The 15,019-nt window shown below is 52.4% G+C and overlaps 5 protein-coding genes across 5 annotated transcripts; 1 reads left to right on the forward strand and 4 right to left on the reverse strand.

Annotated features, from left to right (window-relative positions):
* The first annotated feature begins 262 nt into the window (after nucleotides 1–262).
* Nucleotides 263–1,244, forward strand: LOC112894925. The gene has a single exon (XM_025962772.1). The coding sequence runs from the start codon at nucleotides 275–277 to the stop codon at nucleotides 1,088–1,090; it is 816 nt and encodes a 271-aa protein (XP_025818557.1). The 5' UTR covers nucleotides 263–274; the 3' UTR covers nucleotides 1,091–1,244.
* Nucleotides 1,245–1,422: 178 nt separating this feature from the next.
* On the reverse strand, nucleotides 1,423–2,317 carry LOC112894926. The gene is made up of 2 exons (XM_025962773.1): nucleotides 1,855–2,317; nucleotides 1,423–1,755 (listed from the first exon to the last, which is right to left on the reverse strand). The coding sequence occupies exon 1, from the start codon at nucleotides 2,259–2,261 to the stop codon at nucleotides 1,869–1,871; it is 393 nt and encodes a 130-aa protein (XP_025818558.1). The 5' UTR covers nucleotides 2,262–2,317; the 3' UTR covers nucleotides 1,423–1,755; nucleotides 1,855–1,868.
* Nucleotides 2,318–3,889: 1,572 nt separating this feature from the next.
* LOC112891672 lies at nucleotides 3,890–5,258 on the reverse strand. Its single transcript, XM_025958588.1, has one exon. The coding sequence runs from the start codon at nucleotides 4,873–4,875 to the stop codon at nucleotides 4,174–4,176; it is 702 nt and encodes a 233-aa protein (XP_025814373.1). The 5' UTR covers nucleotides 4,876–5,258; the 3' UTR covers nucleotides 3,890–4,173.
* Nucleotides 5,259–5,468: 210 nt separating this feature from the next.
* LOC112891671 (protein CHLOROPLAST ENHANCING STRESS TOLERANCE, chloroplastic) lies at nucleotides 5,469–7,840 on the reverse strand. The gene is made up of 6 exons (XM_025958587.1): nucleotides 7,387–7,840; nucleotides 7,253–7,297; nucleotides 6,941–7,054; nucleotides 6,228–6,308; nucleotides 5,798–5,971; nucleotides 5,469–5,650 (listed from the first exon to the last, which is right to left on the reverse strand). The coding sequence occupies exons 1-6, from the start codon at nucleotides 7,747–7,749 to the stop codon at nucleotides 5,561–5,563; spliced, it is 867 nt and encodes a 288-aa protein (XP_025814372.1). The 5' UTR covers nucleotides 7,750–7,840; the 3' UTR covers nucleotides 5,469–5,560.
* Nucleotides 7,841–9,345: 1,505 nt separating this feature from the next.
* On the reverse strand, nucleotides 9,346–14,021 carry LOC112895297 (protein RICE SALT SENSITIVE 3-like). The gene is made up of 7 exons (XM_025963245.1): nucleotides 13,012–14,021; nucleotides 12,803–12,853; nucleotides 12,560–12,688; nucleotides 11,401–11,506; nucleotides 10,819–10,860; nucleotides 10,646–10,702; nucleotides 9,346–10,472 (listed from the first exon to the last, which is right to left on the reverse strand). The coding sequence occupies exons 1-7, from the start codon at nucleotides 13,158–13,160 to the stop codon at nucleotides 9,645–9,647; spliced, it is 1,362 nt and encodes a 453-aa protein (XP_025819030.1). The 5' UTR covers nucleotides 13,161–14,021; the 3' UTR covers nucleotides 9,346–9,644.
* Nucleotides 14,022–15,019: the final 998 nt, after the last annotated feature.

Raw genomic sequence — 15,019 nt, forward strand, 5'->3', positions numbered from 1 at the left:
TTGAAAGTTGAAAATCGAATTTTTTTTATAGTTCAAGAGTTAATCTGAACTTTTCCCATTATTTTTAGCTTATCTCAGACTCAGAATTGGTAACTATCTAATTATGTAATCCAACCGTCCACATATTTCCTCATGTTTAATACTCCGTAGTTCCCAAACTCCTTCCTTTAATCTACGAATAGATAGTAAATCTCAAATCAAACTAGATGGGTTGACTCTTAAAATCGGCAATTCCAGAAGCAGCATATAGATGGAAATCGAATCAACGATCCAAATGCCCAAATCTAAGCTAAATGCGCTTATCTGGGTGGCAACTCCCACCCACGAACTTCAATCGGAACGACATGAAGCACACCATCCCCCCACCCACTGGCCACCAGCGGGCGGCGGGCGGTGGTATGGTCCTCCACCACCACCGCGAGTCCGCGATCAATATAGGCGCACGTCCCCCGTGCCCATCAAGGCGCTGGCGGAATCGAACCGGCGAGCACGCAGGGCCATGTCCGGGACGCCCGACGCCGGCTCCGACAGCCAGGGCTTCACATGCAGCGCGCTGCTCATGTGCCTCTACCTGCCCGGCCTCTCCAAGAAGAAGCCGGAGGCGGCCGCCGCGAGTGCGACAGCGGAGGCGGCACCGAAGGAGCCGGCCGAGCAAGCAGTGCCCCCGGACGGCGCGCCGAGCCAGGCCGCGTCCCTGGAGAAGTCCGAGTACGCGTCGCTCTACTCCGGCAACAACATCGTCTTCGACTTCGCGGTGGGGGACCAAGGGGGTCGTCCGGAGGAGCAGGGTGGCGCGCGGGCGATCCACGGGTACTGCCCGTCGCCGTGCTTCGACCTGCCCGTGGAGCTGATCAGGGCCGGCGAGCGGTTCGCCGCCGACAGCGACGCCCCCGTCACGGCCGCGTTCGTGTTCGGCGACGGCGGCCAGCAAGGGGGCGCTCTGCAGAGGATGGCGTCGTGCCTGGCGCCCGGGGTCGTCGAGGGCAGCGGCGAGCCGCGGCCGCCGCCCCTCGTGAGGTTCTTGTCGGCGTCGGGACGTTCCACCGTGCCGCGGCCTCCCGTGATGGTGATGCCTTCCCGTGACGATTGACGGGGACTGCGAGCTCGGCGATGGTGCTCCGTGTATTGCTTGCTGTATGAAACAGACCTCGCCATTTCTCCTTCTCTAATGCTCGGTAATTTTCTGATATATGTAATCTTATCACCATAATTACAAATCGAGCTACGGAGAAAGGGTAACAGAATCCAGAACACAAGAAAGCACATTCACACTTCGCCAAAAAAAAAGGAAAAGAAAACGAAATCATATTCATAGTAGGCACTACCTCATGTCTGCATTGGCCTGTTTCTGTCGAGAAGGAGCGAACCATGTCGGGCCGGGGCCGTAGCACCAGCTCTCGTGGGCCGTGACAGGGCGTCGTCCCCACGCAAGCGTCTGGACCGTGCGCGTCCTCACGTCGAACACCTCTCAGTGCTGATGAGGGCAGTGCCAGACGTCGTCCCCGCGAGGGCACCCGCCAACGGCCACGGACATCTCCTGGCCGGAATAGATGGCGCGCGCCGCGGTACCGGGACAACGGCACGGATATGGAACTGTGTGGTCACGGACCACGTGGCGGCGACCCGGGCGGCAGAGGAAGAGCGTGCTAGTGTCTGTGTCCAACCCGGGACCTGTGATGCCGGCGATGATGCAGGCCTGCGACGCAAAGCTAGATCCGATCTGCTGGGGGGTTTTCGTCCGGAAACAGGAAACGACTGCACAGCAAGTGCTCCAGAAATCAAATGCGCAAAATTTACAGGCACCGGTGGATTCCATCATCACGCTTAAATAGAAACAGAACGATTTACTAGTACCCTGCATTCTCTGCTCAGCGATCCTGCCCGGACTTCGCCGTGCTCACGAACGAGGACGCGGACGCCGGCGACGACGGGAAGGAGGACGACGACACCCGCACCCGCGGCGTCGCCCGGGACGACAGCTGAGACCGGCTCTGGGACGACTGGCCCCAGTGCTTGAACGAAGCCGACCCATCATCGTCGTGCGGCGTCGGCGACCACGGCCACCACGAGGCGACGCGGCGAGCGCTCGCGGACCTCATGGCCGGCTGCTTCTTCTTCGAGAACCGCGGGAAGTAGAGGCACATGGCCGTGCGGGCGACTCCATCGTCGGCCTCGACACCGGTGCCCGCGTTCAGCCGTCGCGGCGGCGGAGACGGTGGGCCGCCGGTGGTCTCCTCAGGGAATTGTTTCATCAGCGACATGGGAGCATCGATTGCAAATGCCGCGTGGAGAGGTTGAGATTTCGCGGTATGTGCTCAACGACGACAAGAAAAAAGGCTGCGAAAACTGTTTCTTGTTGTGGTAGTCTTTCCTATTTTTATGGGAGAAAAGGCACGGTATGCATCTTGATAATTCTAGCGAGTCGCGAGTCATCTTGGATTCTTGGTTATCATTATCATAAACCCATATCCATGTCAAGGCTTGCTCAAGTGGAGGGGGATTAGATCAAGTCTTCATAGATTGGGAGATAAAATGAACTAGTCCCTGCCTTCATGGGCTAGCTAAACTCTCCAGGCAATTATTTTCTTCTTGACAGGAATAACCAATCAGTTATTAATTCACCATGCAAAATGTAGTTGCAGGAGACTTGATGCATTTGACTGAGTTGATCTTATTTTGCGACTGTGCAATTTTTTATACCGAGGGGCGGCAAAAACTTTGCCGCAAATTTTACTAGTTGGAGAAAACAAAAATAAAGAGTTTGCCCAGTTTTTTTTGGGTAAAACCGGGACAAAAAGCTGTGCCACTGTGGTTGGTTATTAATTCAATTCACGTTAATTCGGTTTGGTATAACTGGTTTCGCATGAGAAATGGCATATGTTGACTTTTGAAAAGCCCTTAACGTGAATTGAATTAACTTTTGAAAATCCCTTAGGCATTTCTAATTCTAATTCTCCATGCTTCCTTTTCTTTTTCGAAATTCTCTCTATGTAGCTTGCAGCAGTTAATAGCTAAAAACAGCTCTAGCTAACAATGAAGAAAAGTCTACTACATTAATTAACTAGAGTACACGGCGCAGCTCAACTTAAAAGATGAACCAGAAATTAGCCTTAGGACAACCCTTGTCATTTTATTTTTTCCTTCTGGTAATTTGATTTTATTGTCAATTGAGGTGTCCGTGAAGGTAGTGTTGCAGGTGTTGTCTGCTGGACTCTGGATAAAAGTAGCTTAATTAAAAGAATGATTATATTACATAACATGTCCTTAACTGTTTTGGTGGTCTTACACTTTGTGGCAATGAGCTGGAAAGTGGTAAGGCCTGGATAATAACGGCGGTGCAGCCGTTCAGAAAAAAAAAGATTTAGACCCTGGTTTGGATGGATTAAAATAGAAGGACTAAAGTTTAGACCGATATTTGCTAATAGGCTAATATGGACTACTTCTGAACTAATCAAAGCTAATGGATTCTAACAGCTAGTTAACTATTATCGTAGTAATTAGATTAATAATTAGTCCATATTTAGTCCTATTTAGTCCGTGTTAAATTCAAGAACTAAAAGTTACTCCTCGGATCCAAAAAGGGCCTTAGAAATTTGCAAATTACATGTCGCATAAGAGCTAGAAACACCCGTTCTGACGTTCTGTTATTCAGTAATCAAGGAAACGTGTGCAAAATCGACATCAGAAGATGACAAATGCTGGGTGGCACGACATGCTCCTTTTTAACAGAACAGGAGCTCGGTAACAATGCACAGTATACCTTATTTTGATTTGCTTAGTATACATGATCATTTGAAACGAGGCTGTTGTTATACTGGTTCTTAACAAGCACGAGCGTGTTATATCTAGCAAATGCTACTGGATCGTGCGTGCTACTGCACTCTACAGACTCCAACTGAAGCTAGTTTCTTTGTTTGTCATGATAGAACGTAGAATTACTGCATCAGTTGAGCTAATCACCAACCCCCATCACTATCACAATTGCAGCCTTGTTAGCCTGTGTGCATCTCAGATGCATGCAGAGCAATATGAAAAAAGATGAAATGTGTATGGACACCAAATGCAGAAGCACAACACATCATGGTAGGAAGCCAACCCAAAAGCTGACGCGTGATCCGCGCTCAGAAATAGTCGTCGTCGTGTGGGATATCGAGCACCTCCCCTCGCGTAGTTTCAGGACCTTGGCGACGAGGGATTCGAGAAATCCGGCGGCGCGGGGAAGCTGAAATCGAGGTCCTGCATCTCCGGGACGATCCTCTTGGTGCCCCGGCCGCGGTTGCCGTCGAAGACGAACGCCGCCGTGACCGGCGACTCCGTGTCGACACTGCTGATCCTCAGCAGCTCCAACGGCAGGTCGAAGTACGCCGACACCTCCTCCTCCATCCCCTGTTCCTCCTCCTTGTCCGCGCGCTCGAACACGATGCCGGAGGACGACGAGCTGTACTTGAACCTCTCCATGGACGCCGTGCTCGCCCGGGCCCCGCCTGGCCCGGCCGTGCTCGCCCGGGTGTCCGCCTCGCTCAGGCTCATGGACTGCTGCTGCTGCATCGACCGCCTCCTGGACAGGCCCGGCAGGTGCATGCACAGGACGCCGCACCAGAAGCCGTCGCCGCCGATCTTGTCCCGCGGCGCCTTCCGGTAGTTGATCGACGACGCGTTGCTCGAGACGTCGGTGGCCGATGAACCGGAACGGAATGGCCGGGCCGCCGGGTCTCTCGCCGCACGTGCCTCGTCTTCATCGTCGGCGACTCGGGCTTCAGCATCTTTCTTGAATGACGAAGCTTCTTCTAGACTCATGGCACCGGGAAAAGTGAGTTTGCCGGAGATCCCTAATTGTGCGTCCATGAGGAGAAAAACGCACGGAATGGGCTTCATGAAATGGTGGCGATCACATCAGAGATCGTGCCGTCGTGCACCCGTGCAAGCTTTGAGCCATGCTGTGTCGGTGGGCTGTTCGGTTGACCTCTCACTTCGTAATGTCGGCAAGCTTTGAGCCGCCTGCATTTCTCTCTACACTTAACTGTGGTCTGTGGTCAGCTGTTGCCTTGGATGGGTAGGTGTGTCACATTATCAGCAACCTGAAATCATTGATTCGTTGTTCGTGCCTGCTACTAAGTTACATGATTATGTTTCTTTAATTCAGGGAAAACTTCCTTTATTCAAATACTATGTTCTCCAGGGAAAAAAAAACCTTATTCAGATTATCAGCAAAGAAAATAGCATGTAATATTTATCGTGAAAATACACTATTTGTACATTTTATGTGTATGCTAATTGCTAACCAATGAAAAGATTAAAACGGTGACGAAAAGAACAAAGGATGAAGTTTCTGTTTCCCCAAGGGGAAAAACTATCTTCAAGACTTATTTTAAATTTTGCAATTTCACATCTTCACAGCTTGTCATATCTTCAGAGAATTGCAGTTACTATTTTATATCTTTCAGCTGTGAGAGTAAGCTGGGGGAAAATGAGACAAAAAAAACTGATTAACTAGCCTTGAAACTCGGATTTACAAAAAAGGCTACATCTCACTCAAGAACGGAAGGAGCACAGAGGTTCACTACTGCAGAGAATTGTAGAAAAGAATTAGAACAACTGATATTCCAATAATAACGGGAAAGGCCGTTAACAAATACAGAGCACCATATCCCTGCAGAACAAAACAAAAGAATGCATTGTTCAAATACGTGTCGAAGACGATTAAAGTATGAGCATTTAGTTGAAAGTTGTTCAATTTGTTCGCTAGACCCATAAGTATAACAAAATTTATTGTAGTATTTCAAAGACAATAACTTACCACTGCAGATGGCACTTCAGTTTCATCATCATCATCCTCTTCGCCATCTATATCAGCAGCAGAGTCCCAGTCAAGGTTAAGTCTTTTAGCAGCTGTCTCAGGATCGATGCCAGTATCTGTGGCCTTTGCATAGACAGATTTCCCAGGTTTGCTCTTCCCTTTTGGAGCTTCTACCTTTACGATGGATTTCAAAATGAAATTCAAACTAATATACAGTTCTAGTTAAAATGTTCAGTAAAGAGAGAAAAATGATCCAGCAAATTAAGGAAATGTTGAAAGCTGGGAAAAACAATCCTACATAAAAGGAAGGCAACAATCAGGTATTGGTGAAAGGTGTGAAACTATCCTACACTCAGGTAAAACGAAAGTAGTGGACTTGAAGTGGTAATTTAGTGGGGAGGGAGGAGAAGGATCGAGTTCTTGTTATTACCTCAAGGTCGGGCCATTCTGCCATCTCCTTGGCAAGCAACTGAAGTGCAATACGATTCTCTGGAATCCGTCCTTCATTAACCTATATATGCAGGTGTCGTATTAGTGGCACAGGTTTTTGCAAGAAATTTACATCTTCATCATTATGTGATTTGGTCAGTTAGCAGCCAACAGACCAACACAGGTGCAATTCATGTGAAGTGCCACATCAGTAATTGGCACGTAGCAGTTTGAAGGTGAAGAGCTTGTCAAATAAAAATTTGACATGATCAGCAGGTATTTAAGAAAAACTTAGGAAACTAAAATAGAAAGGGGATAGCCCATCCATGGTACATAATTATAAATAGGGATACAGGTATGTTATTGCAGTTAATTGATGATATAGTGCTTTAGACTATCAATTCAAAATCGTATGTGGAAAGGAAGACAGCATGGCTTGCATAACACAAGGAAAGGGCATACTTAAGCTTTCCGCTTCACATGATCATTCAAAGATCAACTACACTAGATTATGGAACTATGCATGTACTCGCATTTTTTGTTCAATTTTAATGGAGCATGATATGGAGAGTAGAATGCATAAAATATTTCATAAAGATGGATAAGGAGGCCAGTAACCAAGCCACAATATTTGCAAACACAAAGGACAATATTGTTCACTTTCAAGAGTCCACACGACTTGAAGTAGCACATTGCAGGGAGACGGTGATGTACCTCAACCAAAGCGTCAGCTAAATCATCCCTAGTAATTTCATCAGGATCCTCTATCCCGAGTGTCCTCTTCCTCTCTATATCTCTAGGGTCCTCAATCATGATGGTTAGCTTAACCTGTGATGCAGCAACAAAGGTAGCAAAACAGTGTCAGCAACAAGGAAGATGCATTACTCTAAAGTTTTGAAAGTGTAACCGCAGCGAGAAGATGACAACACTTTTTTTTGCACATATAAGCCCAGTACGCAAGCTTCGTCACACGACAGAGTTCCAATGAGTGAACGAGCAAACCAAATAATAGGGCAACTTGCTTACCTCGCCAAAGGTCATGTCCCTGTTCTTCTTCAGCAGCTCAAGTACCTAGCAAGCAACACAGCCAAACAAAAACCAAATCAATAAGCACTAATTCCAGAGGCAAAACGAGCCAACGAAGGTTGCAAGCGACAGACCCTTTTGACTTCGCGGATATTCTCCAGGTCCTCCGGGGTGGCCTCCGCCTGCTCGGCGGAAGCCGCGACGCCATCCTCAGCAGCCGCATCAGAGGAAACCGGTGGTCCTGGGTCTTCCTCCGCAGCGAAGGTGGTTTCAGAGCCTCCAGAATCCTCCTGATCGAGGGAGGCAGCTGCGCCCCAGCGGCGGCGCCGGCGGAGCGGCCGGCCGTCGGGGCAGAGTGCGTCGTGGTGGCGGTGACTGTAGGGGAAGAGAGAAATGAGAGGGCTAGGAGTTGTCGCGGCGGCCAGGAGCGGGCGAGACGCGACGCGGTGGCGAGCCGGCGAGAGAAGGGGAGCGAGCGGTGGCGTGAGCAGCGCCATTCGGCTCCGGCCAGCGGCGGTGGCTGCTTATCTTTTCGGGTCGCGGCATCCCGGCCCTCACGGCCGCACGGTTGAGGGATGGTCTCACGGTGGGTCCCGGGCGACAGTCAGAACGGCACGGAAACCGTTTTCTGTTTGAGAGAGTAGACATGGGCCTTTTTCTAACGGGCTTGTGGCTCAACTGAGCCATACAAGCTCAGTCCAAACGCGCGACGTTGGTGGAAGAACACTTGGGAGCTCATTGGGCCGTTTTTTCTGAAAGAAGAGCCCAGTAAATTCTAGCCGGAATTTTGTGTTCTACGAACTTACACGGTCCATTTTACAAGTTTCCACAATATATATCCTGACAATAGATGGAGCCATTTTCAAGTACTGCTCCGTGCTCCGAGCGTAGTATATTCACAATAGATTGTGTTCTTCATATGTACGTAGTATTACCGATCTGAACGCACATGAATAGCTATGATAGTATAATTAGTAGTAAATCTGTGGACGAAATAGTATTTTACGCACTATGTACCCAAATATTGCAGCGTAGGTTTTTCATACAAAGTTGAATCATACCATGCACACATGAACATTCAAAGTACTTGTTCATATAATTTTTTTGAACAGTTACTTGTCCACATAATGTAGCATATCTACTGACAAAGGGACTGCAGAAATGCCTATATCGTGAGGAGCTCATCGGGCAAGACGAGTGATCCGTGGTTGACCTACACAGACCTAAACAGATGGCATCCAGATCTGATCCGCTCCATTTTACTCAGCATTTGCACGAGCAACTGCTGCTACAAGCATATCCTACTCTCGCGGTGTTGTGCTTACAGGGCTGGGCGCTAGTCAAATCGCACGTTACCCATACGGCCATACCGATGTGTTCTCCGTGATCTGATCTGCCAGGGAAGAAAACTGCAGGCAGCTAGCCAAGCCAACTCGACTGCCATGCATGCGGCCGCATAGCATAGCGCGACGAGGCAATCGAGTGCCTTGGCGCTCTCGCTATCACTCCCTGTCGCGTGCAGAGGGCATGCATGCGTTCCGGTTCTTTTCTTTAGGAAACTATGTGTCGCACACACCTCCAAACTTTCTCACCATGAAACTTCATGGAAGCTCGAAAGGTCCCCACCACCGTACCAGTTGCTTTGTACGTAGGCTCTGTCGTACGCCGCTCCGTACGTATGGAGAGATAAACTTACTTAGCCGGGTTAATTGTGCACTACATTTGTGGTCAACCATCATCCATCGCGGGCCAGTATTGACTATTGAGGTGCTGTTAATCCACGCAAAACGGAAAATTTGCTACTGCAGTAGCAGTTGGATGACGCATTGACCCCGTACGTGGTTTGACTGCAGATCGTCCCGTCCTTGTTACTCCTGTGCATGGAGCTGCTGCCTGCCGGTACGACAGGAATACGGGTGCAGAATGGAGCCTGCGCGGCCATAAGTGGCCAGCAGTGTTGTGACCAAGATGGCTTTTACTCGGCGCCAAAAAAGGCACATATTATTATTAGGTGTCGCACGTATCATTGTACCTCGACATCATCGCGTGGCATTGCACCATAGAAGCTGCCAGCCATCATGGAAGCAAACTCATGATGCCCTTCTTTGCATGCATGCAAGGATGGTATCCATTTTCCTTTTTTCTTTTTGGCATTACGATCGAGCTGCTGCTACAACTACTGGAACAAGGAAAGACGTACACAAGGAAAGGAATCGGAGAACAAAAAAAATGAAAATCTAATTAAACATATGCGATTAAAACTCCAAACCTTAAACATAGATTGGGAGCAGGGAGCGAGAGAAAAAAGAGAACGAAACAAAACGAGCTCGTGGCGACCTTGAACCGTTCGATCGACCATGCATGCCACGGATCGGACGAGAGCTAGATCGAGCTACTCCAGGAACGTCTCCATCAGGTCCGAGTAGACGCCGCCCTCGTGCGGGCCTCGGTACTCCATCGTCCCTTGCTGCTGCTGCGGCGGCGCCGGCGTCGTCGAGGCCGACACGGACGGGGACGTCGACGCCGACGAGCTCATCCGCGCGGGCAACGTGAAGCTCCTCTTGAACTTGGTGCTCTGGGCGGCGCTCTCCACCCTCCTCGCCTTGTTCGAGTGGCTCTCCAGGCTCAGGTACTCCTCCACGTTCTCGGCCCCGCCGTGCCCGGTCTGCGCGGCGTCCGTCGCCGCCTTCTCGTCGTCCGGGGCGCCGCCGCCGGGCCCGCCGAACAGAAGCTTCGCGTCGTCCGCGCGCCCGGTGAGCGCGGTGAAGAAGGACAGCCCGTTGGGCCACCGGAGGTCGCCGTCGGGCGCCTCCCCGCCGCCCGGCCCCATCGCCTGCTGGTGGTGCTCGTCCATGTGCGGCGGCTTGCCGCCGTGGTGCCCCGGCGGGAGGTGGAACATGTGGCCCTCGTCCTTGCCGCCGCCCGGGAACGGCGGCATCGGCCGCGCCGCGGACGGGTGGAACGCGGCCGCCGGGCCCGGCGGGAAGAGCGGCGACGCGCCCGCTCCCGGCGGGAGCTGCGGCGGCTGCTGGCCCGGCCAGTTGAAGAGCTGCGGCGGGGGGCGCGCGGCCGGCGGCGCGGGCTGCTTGAGCGGGAACGGCGGCGTCGGCGAGGCCCCCCGCGAGGAGGAGAAGAGCTGGGAGAGGAAGAAGCCCGACTGGTAGCCCAGGGACTCGAACATGTGTCGCATCCGCAGCACGAAGTGCAGGTCCTCGGGTATCTGCGCGCGCGTTCACAGAGGTCACGTCGCTGTTAGCTTGGCCTACGCTTCCGCGAGACGCCGCTGAGACGTCCACGTCCGCGGTCCTCGGCGACCGAACGAAACGACAAACGAAAAGTCACGCGAAAAGAAACAAACGGGTGGTGGAAGAAGGGCCTTCAATTGGCACTCACAATCTTGCAAGAGCCCAGCTGCAGGAGGCCATGCCCGGCTTGGATCACAGCTATGGTCTGCAGACAAACCAAAAAAAGAAAACCATCGCCATGTTTAGTTAGAGCTCTGATTAGCAAGCTAAGACGAAATTCGGCAGATGATCTGATCAGCTGGGATTGGTGGTGACGCTTGCCTGGATGCCTGATGCGAACTGATCGGTCCATTCGGGAGGAAGCTGCAAAAGCAAAAGCCGGGAGGGAAAATAGGGTAAGATAGGGCACCACCGCATTGCAGGAATAAAGGTTACTGCGATCGTGGCGTTAATTCTTGGTGACAGGGGGATGGAGCATGAGCATCCCATTCTTCTCTTCTTTTCGGGGGAGCAGATCTGATGCAAAGCCTGTGACCTCCCCAGGGATACGTTTGTGCATGCCTGGTGTCCGTGTCTCTATCCTATTGCTTGCAGCTTGTTCTCGGCTGCCAAGTAAAACCTCGAAACCTACCACGCCGCGGTCCGGCAAGCCATGGTCCATGGCTCCATGGCCATGCCAACAGGTACACGGCATGGCAGCAGAGCGCACCAGCTGTTTGATGAGCAGGGATGGAGAGCTGCTCGTTGGAAGTGGTTTCAGTATACTGTGCGCGTGCTAGTGAGCCGAGCAGTGAAGGTCTGGCTCTCACCCCAGCCCAAAGCAGGGCCAGGGGGGCAGGCAGAGACCGCAGAAAGAGAAAGGAGACGGGGTGCAGAGGGGGCGCAGTTGGTGATGGTACGTACTGCATCGAAAGAGCTCTGCCAGTAGTTGGAGATGTTGGGCTCGCATTCAGAAGGTTCCTTGAAGACCCATTTGTGACACTTATCAGAGGCCACCTTTCCCATCAGCCTGCAGGGATGAGGAGAGGGTGAGGGTCCAACTCCAAACCAAGATCAAAACAAACCCATCGTCTGTGCACATCATTCATGGCTTCATGCATGCCCCAAAAGCTCGTCACAGCAGCAAGCAAAGCGATGCAAAGGAGACCCAAACAAAACACGCATGTCTGACGGAGTCTCTCTCTTTTACCATCCTCTCTCGGTCTCGGATCCAAGGAATTTACTGGTGCGGTGCCCGGCGCCGTGTAGCATCCGGCTGTGCGCGTAGCGCGGCGTAATCCGCGATTTTGTTAATCGCGATTTGATCGGGCAATTAACCCCCACTGACGCGCGGGGATTTGTTTATGCCTCACGAGGCACCGCCCCACCCCAGCCAACGTGCCCCGCACGTGACAGCGCCCCGCCCCGTAGTCCTCCTCGCCACCCAAAAGCGGCTACGACTACTACCATAGCAGCAGCCACGACTTCAAAAAATGGCCGTGTGCTTAAGCTCACCTGCACCACTAACATAATTACCTCCTACTGCACGCGTGCTAGGCACTACCCTAAGCTAGCCCTCGTTAATTACCACCGGAGATCGGTACTGCTAATTAATTTACCACACAGGTTACTACTGAAACTGAAAAAAAGCTCTCTGCGGCGTGGTAAGAATGAGACAGAACAAAGTGAAAAGATGAAAGCACACGCACCCATCCCATCCCCCTTCCTCTTTTCTCTCTTGTTCTCTCTCCTCCGTCCAAATCAAGCTGCTCCTGCGGCACTAATGAAGGAGCTGGAGCATTAGCGTCAATCACACTCGGCGCACAGGGTTTTGGGTCCTAATCGGAGAACAGGGGGCAGCCGGGACACGGCCGCGCGCGAAGTTGCCGGGCTAATTAGGGGAGGCCGGCCGGCCGCGGCCGGTGTCCTGTCACCCAGCCGTCGTCGTGGAGCCTAGTAGCTAGTAATGGCCATAGCTAAGCTAAGGTAAGCTAAGCTAAAGCTACGGCGGGGCGTGGGGAAAAAATTGGACACGCACGACGACTGCCTGCACTGCACTGCACTGCACCTACCCAGTACCCACCCTTCTCCGTAGTTGTAGAGCTGGATGGACATCTTGATGAAGGCCTTCCGCACCGGGTCCTCGCCGTCGATGTCCTCCAGGCACTCGGCCACCCGCGGCCGGCAGAACCCGTCCTCCCACATCAGCATCCTGCGTGCGCATGGTCGTCAAAGCAGACGGATTATTATTGGCGGTGACGACTAATGAGCACCGGCGACATGAGCAAGCTAATAAGCAGGTGAATTCATCAGGAGTGATACTCACAGGCTGCCGTTGTCGTCGCCGACCTTGCACCCGTTGCCGCCGCGGCACCGCCTGCAGAGGCACGACAAGCAATCAGCTCAGGAAATCACCCGCCGTAACTTGTCGCTTCGATGGTAAAACCCGGAGCAATAATAGGGGAAGCAAGAGAGCAAGAGGAGGATTGGTTGGTGCACGGAGAGGAGAAGGAAGGACAAGAGGGGGGCGCATACGGGCGAGGACGGATGGTCCAGAAGACGGAGTACGTCCAGTCCGAGCTGAGGCAGACGTTGCGGAGGGCCTCGTGGAGCGCCATCATCCCCGCGGCCTCTTTGCTCCGCGCGTGATCCCCGCCGCCCCCAGCCGCGCCCGAGCCCACCATTTCCCTCCCCCGCTCGCCCTGGCTTGCTCTCCCGCTCGCTGCCTGTTATTTCCACCACTCCTTCTTCCTCTTCTCTCTGTCTCCCTCGGACGCTAGCTCGAGCTAGCGTCGTAGGTAAAAGCTCTTCTACCCCCCTGGTGGACGCGGAGCTCTCGGCGGCTATAGCAGCTAGGCGTTTCTAGCTGCTACCCGGCCGGTCTCCTTTTGATCGCCCCCTGCCTGGTCTTTTCTTCCCCCAGCCGAGAGACCGGGGAGCGAGGCCGCCGAGAGCTGTAGCCTAGCTTAGCTCTCTCTCCCCCTCTCTCTCGTCGCTCTCCCTCTCTTGCTCGGTTTGCTGGCCGTCTCTCTCTGATTGCTGTTTTTAACTTGGTCAGGGGGGAGGGTAAACCGAAAGGCGACGGGCTCGGCTGCCTGCGCTGCGCTCCCTCCAGTCCAGCGGTGGGCGACGGAAGGTGAGGGCGAGGCCAGGCCAGTCACTGCGGCCGCTCACGGCACCCCATGCGTGGTGTTTTTTTTTCCCCTTTGCGCTCTGAGAATTGGCGGCCCAGAAGTTGGCAGCACCACAAGTAAAAGCGGCCCGGCCGGGTCCCCCATCCCCTTCTACGGCCAGCTTTATTTCCTCTCTGCCGCTTACCACCCCATGCCACGCTGCAGCACCCCAGGCAGGGCCAGGCACCATCGGCGACGGCGAGCGAGAGACCCTCTCCTCCGGCCCGGTGGTTCAGCCAGGAGGCCCCGGACCCGGATGCAGCAGCGCCAGCGCGGGAATTTCTAGGAATTCATTCATGTTGTAGTAGACTAGTCTCCGTGTTTACTCAAAGTTTCTGTTAGAGTGGGGGAATCGCTTCCCTTCCGTGGTCCTTGTGAAGAAAAGTCCACCAAGTGTTTTACTTCGACACCATTGCTCCAAGTTAAAATGTTCTACCGTTGCATGTGGCAAATTTGCGTGTATGCTCCGGAAAGCCACCGCTTTGTCTGCGTACTATCAATGACTTTGTATACTTGCTGTGCCGCACACATAAATGGCAAGCTGAGGGGTGGTGTGAAAGCAATCCCACACCCACACACGTATTCTCGAGCTCCTTCATCAGTGCCGCTGTAGCAGCTTGATTTTCCTAGTGCGATGCACTACACACCACACGTACACTCGAGCAGTGGCGGAGGACGGATCAAAATTGAGGTACGGCGCAGCTAGACTGTTGAAGCAAAAGTTCATCATAGCACTTGTTCTAAGGCCTAAAAGGATAAAATCTTCCCCAAATAATTCAGCCCAAAGTTGAGCATGTGTACTCCTATCAAAATCTGCGGGCGCTCCGCTGCTGCACTCGAGCGCCGACCGTATGAGCAAGTTTCTAAAGAGCCGCAAGAAATAGAGCCGTATGATGCCCTCTCCCTTTCGCATCTCGCAGGGGTTCCCTGTCCTGCTATCTAAGCATTTGCTTTAGTGCTTCCAGAGTTGGAAAATGGCTGTCGCCACTACTGTAGCAACCGGCCCCCCTTGGATTAACTGCACGCTCCACCACTGCATAGGATACAGGCGCTATGAACTCTTCATGGCTAATAAATCACCCAAGGGCCAAGGGAGTACTTCCATTGCAACCTTGAGAAATGAAGAAGTGTGCAAACATGTCATGTATACTCATGTACTGTATCCGTATACAAGAAAAAATGTTGATGTAAAGATGCAAGGCTGCGTATACCAGTCTCTAGAGAAGAGAAGACGGAAGAATGGGCCGTGCATGCTCTCTTCAGTAACGAAAAGCTTGTGTGTCAAGGAGCCGCAAGGGACAGCGGTAATGTCAGTGTCTCAGTGGCTAGCTAGGTCAAAAGTGGCATCAGTCGCGCAACTAAAGTCGTAG

Source organism: Panicum hallii, chromosome 5 (genome assembly GCF_002211085.1).
Source record: "Panicum hallii strain FIL2 chromosome 5, PHallii_v3.1, whole genome shotgun sequence".
Taxonomy (NCBI): domain Eukaryota; kingdom Viridiplantae; phylum Streptophyta; class Magnoliopsida; order Poales; family Poaceae; genus Panicum; species Panicum hallii.

Coding starts and splice junctions, on each gene's coding strand:
- LOC112894925 (XM_025962772.1), top strand. CDS start 275: ATGCCCAAATCTAAGCTAAATGCGCTTATCTGGGTGGCAACTCCCACC.
- LOC112894926 (XM_025962773.1), bottom strand. CDS start 2,261: ATGTCGCTGATGAAACAATTCCCTGAGGAGACCACCGGCGGCCCACCG.
- LOC112891672 (XM_025958588.1), bottom strand. CDS start 4,875: ATGAAGCCCATTCCGTGCGTTTTTCTCCTCATGGACGCACAATTAGGG.
- LOC112891671 (XM_025958587.1), bottom strand. CDS start 7,749: ATGGCGCTGCTCACGCCACCGCTCGCTCCCCTTCTCTCGCCGGCTCGC. Junction 7,055..7,252: donor GGGACATGACCTTTGGCGAG/GTAAGCAAGTTG, acceptor GCTGCATCACAG/GTTAAGCTAACCATCATGAT. Junction 6,309..6,940: donor TAGCTGACGCTTTGGTTGAG/GTACATCACCGT, acceptor CTGCATATATAG/GTTAATGAAGGACGGATTCC.
- LOC112895297 (XM_025963245.1), bottom strand. CDS start 13,160: ATGGTGGGCTCGGGCGCGGCTGGGGGCGGCGGGGATCACGCGCGGAGC. Junction 12,689..12,802: donor GGCGACGACAACGGCAGCCT/GTGAGTATCACT, acceptor ATGCGCACGCAG/GATGCTGATGTGGGAGGACG. Junction 10,703..10,818: donor AGTTCGCATCAGGCATCCAG/GCAAGCGTCACC, acceptor GTTTGTCTGCAG/ACCATAGCTGTGATCCAAGC.